At 42.6% G+C, this 9751-nt stretch overlaps 1 protein-coding gene across 2 annotated transcripts; it reads left to right on the forward strand.

Annotated features, from left to right (window-relative positions):
- The first annotated feature begins 2872 nt into the window (after positions 1-2872).
- LOC311236534 (uncharacterized protein) lies at positions 2873-8362 on the forward strand. Of its 2 annotated transcripts, none has more exons than XM_084324214.1 (2): positions 2873-3307; positions 6588-8362. In XM_084324214.1, the coding sequence occupies exon 2, from the start codon at positions 6596-6598 to the stop codon at positions 6848-6850; it is 255 nt and encodes an 84-aa protein (XP_084180340.1). In that variant the 5' UTR covers positions 2873-3307; positions 6588-6595; the 3' UTR covers positions 6851-8362. The 2 variants fall into 2 exon arrangements, with proteins under 2 accessions (XP_084180340.1, XP_084180339.1); XM_084324213.1 differs by having other exon boundaries at positions 2874-3307; positions 6545-8362.
- Positions 8363-9751: the final 1389 nt, after the last annotated feature.

A 9751-nucleotide genomic window follows, 5' to 3' on the forward strand; every position in this document is an offset into this window, starting at 1 on the left:
AACATCCACCTTTAATATCAAGACATGACTGAGGGGAAATAAGGGACTAAGACAAATCAGAAGGTTTGCATTCAAATGACTACACTTCAGCATCAACACTAGAAGTCAAAGGGATGATTCTAAATCTATTTGATTTGATAAAAGTAATTAAAAAAAATGGATTTTGAAATAGCTTACTTTTGTACTTTTGTTGTCATGGATACAAAGCGTCATTGGAGCGATAACTTTGGCCAAGCTGCAATGTTGGAACCTCGTAATTTTCACAAAAGGTTTTTGATAAACCTTAACCTCAGTGGAGACCTCACATTCCACACTAAAAGAAAATATTCGGTTAAAGAAAAGGTGTGATCATAGATTTTCGAAGATATAGTTGTGACCAATGATATCTTCTGGCAGTTTACTACCTGCATCACTCCAGTCAGGCTGCATCTCCATGACCACAAGGTGCCCCCCCATAAAACAAATGAGACAACTTCAAAATAAAATAAGAATTATCATATTTGAACTTGAACATATACATTTATATGCGGCACGGTGGTGTAGTGGTTAACACTGTCGCCTCACAGCAAGAAGGTCCAGGGTTCGAATCCCGCTTGGGGACCAGGTTTCCATGATGCCAGTTACCCAGGTGGGGTATCTCCCAGGCCTTTCTGTGTGGAGTTTGCATGTTCTCCCCGTGCTCGCAAGGGTTTCCCCCCCCGATAAGATAAACCCAATGGAAAAACATGCACAACAACAAGATCGCTAACGCTGTGGCGTCCTTGACGAAGACGGACAGGAGCACTTGGATTGGTCCCCTGGCGCGGCTCACGTGGCGCCTGTCTGCTCCCGGCTGCCCTTGGGGGGGAAGGACGACGGGATGGGTTAATCGCAGATACGCATTGTATGCATGGTTCGCATGTGTGCCAAATGGTGACCTCGGAGCAGGTCCTAAATTATTATTATTATTATTATTATTATTTAGAATTATCCCTTTGATTTCTAATGTTTCCATTCCCCTTGGGAGTTCAACCGTCTATAGTTATGATAGTGACTGGGAGGACAGGTGGGTGGTCATCATATTGGGCTGGAGATAACACCAGTATGGCAGGCTTTCTTCTGTACCCACTCCAACTGGCATGAAAGGGCCTGTGTGAGACCAGCATTCCAGGCAGAGTTGGCATACTGTATCTCCAGAGCGTAATGGTCATAAAGTCATCTATGGAGACAGAAGAAATGCTTGGAATTTTTTTTTATTTCCTATTGGTGACTGATACCATCGACAGCAGGTTTTAGGACAGTGGACTAAATTGTACTTTTTTGCTGGTGTCATTGTTTCAACATGGTTTAATTAACACCCCAGACTCTGGATCCAACATGTATAGAATAGAAATACTTTATTCATCCAGAGGGAACTTTGGCAAGGTAGCCCTGCTGCCCTGCATGGGATCAGATCCTGTGTGTCCTCTTCTCTGTCTCCCTCTCTGCCTTCCTACAGTCTCAATAAAAGGATGAGCATAGCCATGCCATACACAAGGGCAGATTCTAAATCTGTAAGTGCCAAGCACGTGAACAGCCACTAGGGGCAGAGTGAGCAAGTAACATTGTGGTTTGTGGGTTTATGAGGTGCTAAAAAATGTATTAAATAAATACAAAGTTGAGTGGAATGCCCACTGTCCTTAAGAAAATACAGTATAAATGTATAGGTGACAAATATATAGAAAAATTGCATATTATCTTACATTACACAATAATTTGAGCAGAGAGCATTGTTGATTATTAACAAGACATCTTGTTTGACCCCATTGTTCCACAGTAGGCCTATATTTGTTTAACATGCATACCTTGTGTGGGTGGGGAATGGGGAATGCAGCGAGGTCTTCATGTTGAGGTTAATGTCTAGCATAACAAGTCAAGCACGACAAATGGTTGTAATGTCGGTTATCCTGTTTCTCGCCCACTTTCACTCTCTCTCTGGGTGGGTTGGGTTCAACTCACTTTCTATTCCAATACATTTAAAGTGGATTTTCTTTGAAAATTAAAATAATAAAAAATGTCCAGCTCCATGCTCCAGTGTGTGCGTGTCACGTGTGTGTGTGTGTGTCATGTGTGTGTGTGCGTGCGCGTGTGTGTCGTCATGGTGAATGCACCTGTTGTTGCGTAGCCAGAAAGGCAGGACTGACATTCCATAGCTGAGTCAGTCAAGTGGCTCACTCAGCCTGTAGGGACCCAGGAAGGGCACTAAGCAGGGGGCCGGCGTTCATCAAGCGACTGGAACTTTATGTGCACTCTCTATGATTCCCAATCGTTAGGGGTGGGGAGTGGGGACCGCCCTCTCAACCATGTACAATTACTTGTACATTACACTACAAGTTGCAGTAGTCAATACAGTAGTCATAGAAGTTGTAGTATTAGTATTGGTAGTAGAATCATCATCATCACCATTATTCATAATAATTATTGGGTTTGGGAGTATCCACATGAACAAAGGAGTGTTAATTGTCTGATAAGAGCAGCACTGTAAATAAAAGCACAGAAATATCCGAAGAAGAGTGTTTCTGGGCTGGTTTTAGATCGTCACACCGTGGGTAGTAGGGCTTAGGGGCTGATCGCTATACTGATTAGAGGTGGAGGCTGAGATGAGAGCATTCGGAAACAAACCAGACAGAAACAACCAGCCACCCAATCAGTCAAAAACCAGCTGAAAACCAGTCAGTCAACTACTCGGCTGCAGACACACCCTGCGGGTTTGGAGAGCCCTCGGGAAGGGAGGGTCAGTTCCCCCAGGCACACACACACACAGGCGCACACACACACACACACACAGGCGCACACACACACACACACAGGCGGGAGGAGCCACGCTCTCACCTGAGAGTGATTCAATAACAGGTGTGCCTTTCCTTCCCAACAAGAAAGAGAGAGAGAGAGAATGCTGGAACAGGTAGACTGCTGACAGACGGGTGGGAATGGTGGGATTCTTCTAAACAACCTGCTCGAGTACCTTCTCTGTGTCACCGCTTCTCCGCCACGTTGCTGTCAGTGACCGGGGGACAAAACTGTGTTTCAAACTGCAGCCCGACGGAAAGGGAAATAACTTGTCACCGTTCTCATCACAGACTGACGGACGGATTCCGCGTTCCCTGCAACAGAGTGGAGTTACAACTCAAGGAGGCCTCACAGACTCAACTCCCATGCCTTTCCAGTTCCCCTGACTGTACATAGTTGTACCAGCATCACAAAGACGCCAGATTAACAGGACATGGGTGAGATCAGCTGATTGTCAAAATCTAAGGAGAGAGAGAGAGAGAGACACGGACTAAAACAGGTAAAGACATACATACAATGTTGACTTGTTTTACTGTTTCACTGCATTAGTGTGGATAAGGTCAAGTACCTGGTAAATTGCTGTGGGCAAGATTGTCAGAGTAACTCTACAGTCACCTACAATAGTATTAAGTATTACTAATACTGTCTACTATACTTAAGTACTACTTACAGTATTATTACTATACTCCAGCTAAATCTGTTAAATACCTGATGAGGTCAAAGTAAATGTAAATATACTCTAATGTGAACGAGGCACTCAGGAAGGTTTATAAAACAATGTTCACAATTTAACCAAAATAGTTAGCATTTTGGTAGAATGCAGGAGGGAGGGTTTGGTTGGGTAGCTTGCTCTTACTGTATATCTATATTATATACTGTATATTACACACACCCGTCCTGTATATTGTTATGCACTTTACTGCTACCTTGCCCTCTGTTTCGATGCCAGCTTATTTTTGTTGTACTGTACTTGTTGCTGTATAGTGACAATAAATTAGAATCTAATCTAAATGCCTGAAAAGTCAAATAACATAACCGTAGCTAGCTCACATTTGACCAGGGATGTGAAGTATCTAAGACTGATGGTGTTGATCTGAGATCAATTAGCCTCTTATGTTTTAGCCTGAGGGGCTGCCTGTTGCACTCCAGTCCACCGTAGCCTACAGTCTCCCATTTTTACATCAATGACTGTGGGCTGGAAAGCGAACACGGTTTAGAAAATTGGTGAATTTATTTGTCAGCAAAACAGATGAAAGAAGTTGAAAATAAACTTTTGATATGGTCTCAAATTATGATCTCTATTCTATTTCTATTAGTTTGGAATGTGTCCGGTTGGTACAGCAGAGGCCTGGGAAGTTCAATACAACTATAAAAAAAAAGATGTATATCTATATTCAAGACTGATGTAAGCATTAGACTGGTTTGAAATTCTTTTAGTAGTTAGACCAGTCTGACGTACGGGCTTGGTCTCTTTACATATGTTGAGGGATGAGTCACGCATTGCAGCATAAACAACTCACTCGGCTGGCCTGGGACCAGCTCTGGGACCAGCTCTGGAGAACACAGTGGCTGCTCAAGGTGATGCATTGAAAGCCTGTGGTCTGCGCTCCGGGCTGGAGGGATGCTGGGATGTACTGTTGAGCCTCACTGAGAAGTGATGGAAGGTGACTGATAACCCAGATGACAAACCTGCATCCTCTCCTCCTACACCCAAGCATATGGCTTCTGTATGGGCATGTTATTGACATAACATAAACATTCTAAATGGGCCCACAAGTGCATTTCCTGTTGCTGTGTTTGCTGTGTTTACAATAAATGACAAGGAAACTATAAAAGAAGGAGGAGTCATCACGTGTAGCGTGTGGAAACTTTCAGTTTGGCGAACATCGAGTTGATTTAATTTAAATAGGTATTACCTCCGATGTCAGAATCATCTGCAAGTTGTTGCATTGTTAACTAGCTAATGTTTGATATATTGGTTGATGTATATTTCCTCAGATAGCTGGTATATTTGAACACAGGCTTCAATAGAACTGGCACCAAGCAAAGCATAGAACGCTGGTGTTCTGACGTGATGACCCTTCCTTCTTTTATAATTGCCTTGATAGCTGACAGGAAATACACTTGGGCCCAAGCTGTTCCCTTAGCAACGGAATTCTACTGAAAAGGTATATTGGCTTGGTATTGATAATCCATTAATATGACTCATTTACTCTTATTCCAAATGGAACAGGCTTCACATTAACTCCTTACCCAGATGAGGGCAACCAAACTGATCTGACTGAAAGTCGAAAGCGATTTGGAGTTTTCTCACAGACTGTATATGAAATGTTAATCCATTTGCAGACAGTCTGACTTCTTTTCAGTGGAGAGATGGATAATGTAGCTGCAACCTGTATGGAAATGACTGTCTCTGTTAGGTACTGCTGGACTGTAGGTACTGCTGCAACCTGTATGGAAAGAAATGACTGTCTCTGTTAGGTACTGCTGGACTGTAGGTACTGCTGCAACCTGTATGGAAAGAAATGACTGTCTCTGTTAGGTACTGCTGGACTGTAGGTACTGCTGCAACCTGTATGGAAAGAAATGACTGTCTCTGTTAGGTACTGCTGGACTGTAGGTACTGCTGCAACCTGTATGGAAAGAAATGACTGTCTCTGTTAGGTACTGCTGGACTGTAGGTACTGCTGCAACCTGTATGGAAATTCAAATGACTGTCTCTGTTAGGTACTGCTGGACTGTAGCTAAGGCTGCAACCTGTATGGAAATGACTGTCTCTGGTACTGCTGGACTGTAGGTACTGCTGCAACCTGTATGGAAATGACTGTCTCTGTTAGGTACTGCTGGTGCAGCAATGTACGTAGGTCCATAGTGTTGTAGGTTATTGTTGATGAATTCTTGATGACTGCTTGTGTTTTGAAAAGAAACAGTCTGGTTTCCATGGGAACATTTGTTAAACTGACACCTCACGGCTGGCCAAGGGCAGAGCTGTTGATATGGCCAGATTATGGGCACTGTTTTCAAAAAGCTGCTATGAAATGGAACATTCCACCCTCATGCATATGGCTTTGAATAACAGGAGTACAGATCCATGATCACCAGTCGGGTCACATGGTCATATGGACTTAATAATAACAAACTCGGACTGAACTGGTCTGAGATCAGCACTCCTTGTCTCCCACACTAAATGATTTCATGTGTATGGGTCCTGACTCCTGAATGTTCTCTTTGTGGAGAAAGTCGGATAAGAAACGTAGTTGTCATCAACTCAGATTAAAGAGGTAGGATGGAGAGTGTGGTGCGGACAGAAACAATCATAGATAAGCATCTTAATGTATTCATTTATATTCCTCCACCATATGAATCCTCCCCTGAATTCTCACCATGGAAATGTGTCTTACTCAGAATGATTCAAAACACAATATTCCATCAGCAGTAACACTGCTGTATCAATAAAAACTGACAATATTCCATCTTTGTAGGGTATATAGATGTCCATGTGTCACAACCATTTTCAGATTTGATTAGGGCCAATGTTTAATATTTCTATTGGTTCATGCACCATATAGCAATCTTTTTTTTATGACAAAATAAGTTATTACACAAAATATTTCTCAGAATCTATATTTATGCAACATAATGCTGCTCCTTGTGTATTTTCATGTTTATCATACAAATATCTTGTATATAAAAAGTATTTCACAATATCTCTTGTGTTTCCCCTGTTTAAATACAGGTTTTGTTCCTGAAACTCCTCATATTGCCTCTCCTCTAATCAGCAGCCAGTATGAACCTCTCCCTGGACAACCCCTACGGCGATGTCACCATACCCCGGGCTAAGCTGCGCAGTGCTGAGGACAGCACAGTCATCGCTAACCCCATGACCTTGGATACAGCGTACAACGGCACCTCCAACCCCTACACACAGCACCCCGCCAAGGGTGAAGACCAAGCGTCCAATCCCCCGCCATACACGGTGAAGGAAGATGCCGAGGTGGTGGGTAGATGCCCCGCCTACTGCTACCGCTGCCGCAAGAAGTGACCTCGCTGACCTTTTAGACCATTAACAGGAAGTGGGAATTTAAACTTCTGAGACCAACTACAGGAAGTGACTTGTTGACTTTGGCCATGCAGGAAGTGACATGCCAAACCTTAGGCCTCCCCACTGGAAGTCCTCCACCACGTTCCCCTGGCAAACTCTACCCTTAAGCTGCACCCCTCCACACAGCCTTCACTCCACCCATAAGTCTCCACAATTCTGCTTCTCCACTTTCTTTTTCCTTCCTAATTACCACTATTACTGGAAAAATAGGATAACTGCAAAGTAATATGGAACTGATTTGATTAACGTGCTCTAAATGATGTACTAATTTCTTGGTATTAGTGCAAAATTACCCCAGATTAATAAGTAGCTCCTCAGTCCACACCCTCCCCCCACACCCCTCCACATCTCCAAACAGCCATCTGTGACCCAGCAGCCTGTCTCCCAAGAACTGACTCAGCAAGAAGCTTGGAATACTGGGTGGCCCAAAAGACTAAGGTTGCTGCTTACTTACTGCTGCAAGTCGGGTCCCTATGAAAGTGCTTTTTAGATTACCATGGAACAGGAAGTGTCCATTCTACCGATGCTGAGGACATTGTTCAAGCCAAACAATGTGGGCTGTGTTCACTCGTGCCATTTTGCATCCTATCTCAGACCAAGGAGGGTAAAATGGAGGAAATGTCACCAAAGATGTCACTCACTGTATCTCTTTGCATATACATTGGGGTATGACACATGCGCAGTTACAATTTGGCCACATTTCCATCAGTTTGGTCCGAAAACACTGCACCAGAGCTATCTGAGCATCCTTCTCCCATTGGATGGCTGACTGGTGACGTAGCCTCCATTTATTAGCCCCGTGTCAGACAAAGTAAGCAACACTTGTGATTGGAGGATCAAGAAAAGAGGGCGGAATTTGAGATGGGTCAATTAAACCAATTCTGGGAGAGATTTGAGAGCTGTGACATCAAGGGAAAGCAAAGGATAGACATAAATTGTGCCAATTCCGTTTTCTACATGTGGAGTATAGAAACCTCTTACTGTTTGTAATGGGGAAAAATAATGCATACGTACCCGTCAATCTAATTACCTTTTGAGGATGAAGTTACATACACAAATACCCATGTCAAATGCAGTACTGTGAATTGTTTGATGATGAGCATGAAAACGATAAACCATTGGTTGAACCATTTACTATGGCTGTCTCAGTCACAAGATCTCTACACAGCTGAACACTTATGGGAGTTTCAGGAGAGGCATCTGAGACCACTGACCACTGCCACCACCATCACCAAATAATGGGAAGTCTCACGGAAATATGGTGTTGCATCTCATTAGAGTTCCAGACACTAGAATCCATGCTAATGCTGACGCTGATCTGGTGGCCCGTGACCGTGACCCAAACACCCTTTTAAGACACTTTATATTGTATATTTAGCTGTTCGCTGTATATTTAGTTGATGAAGGTATTGTTTGTCTCCAGTCCATGTAAAATAAACCTTGGTGCCTTTATTTGTTTGTTTAGTCAAAGAATGATTGATACAAATGTACAACCTTTAAAAATAGTGTATTTTAGTGTATACATACAGATATTCATACTGCTGTCGGATATCAGTTTCTATATGGCTAAAACAGATATTCATACTGCTGTCAGATATCAGTTTCTATATGGCTAAAACAGATATTCATACTGCTGTCATATCAGTTTCTATATGGCTAAAACACAGATATTCATACTGCTATTAAATATCAGTTTCTATATGGCTAAAACACAGATATTCATACTGCTGTTATATCAGTTTCTATATGGCTAAAACAGATATTCATACTGCTGTCGTATCAGTTTCTATATGGCTAAAACACATTCATACTGCTGTCAGATATCAGTTTCTATATGGCTAAAACACATATTCATACTGCTGTCGGATATCAGTTTCTATATGGCTAAAACACAGATATTCATACTGCTGTTATATCAGTTTCTATATGGCTAAAACACAGATATTCATACTGCTGTTATATCAGTTTCTATATGGCTAAAACACATATTCATACTGCTGAGCCTACTGGTAATTCCCCCAATAGCCTACTACATTACTACTACAAGATGTTTAAAATGTTACTTTCTGCATTTTTTTTGCTGAAAGAAGCATGTTCACAGAGAAGAAAAACAGAAGATTACATCTTCATAATATTTGTCCAATAACCCCAAAATAATAGTATGAAGTTTATACTGCTCTGTAAACCTAATGGATAGGTTTGATGCCGGTATCAGTAGTAATGCCGTTGTATTGGTGCATCATCCCTACACAAAATCTTTTCAACACGCGTGTTTCTAGTCACTGTGATAATAGATACTGTTATTTGCATCGACAATGTATCGCTATTAACATGTGTTGCTATTGGGTTGAAAGTTACACAAGAGGTATGATCGTCCCTTCCGAGACACGTCTTTTCAAAGCGGTTGTCCCTCCAAGGGTTAGGGTTATATTTACATCAAAGGAGCTGCCAGGAGAGTCAAGTTGCTCAGAGCTAAAGCTAATTAAGTGTGTAACACCAGAGAGCCGACAGCTGGAAACCAGCAGAGATGAAGACAAAGGAGTTGGAGAAAGGCATGGGTCGGTTTGCTGTCAGAGCAAAGAGTTTCTTGATGGTTTAGGACACGCCCCCTTTTTACCCCCACTTCACTGTCGTGGTGCTCCAGGTCTGTATTAGTCATGTCTGTCACTTTGCTCCCTCCCTTTGGTTGGAGTTCAGGAAGTCCCAGAGAGTGAACTGTCTGGTTAGACATCATTGACCTTATTCACATGGTGGCCATTTCACCCAGGTGGGAACAGGGTGGAAAGGAACCCAACCTGAGCATGACATCAGAGAAAAATGGTCGCTGTGTGAATATGGTCA

The sequence above is a fragment of the Notolepis coatsorum genome (genome assembly GCF_963971535.1).
Source record: "Notolepis coatsorum genome assembly, chromosome: 11".
Lineage (NCBI taxonomy): Eukaryota > Metazoa > Chordata > Actinopteri > Aulopiformes > Paralepididae > Notolepis > Notolepis coatsorum.

Excerpts from the sequence above, each read along its gene's own strand:
- LOC311236534 (XM_084324214.1), top strand. The coding sequence starts at position 6,596 with ATGAACCTCTCCCTGGACAACCCCTACGGCGATGTCACCATACCCCGG.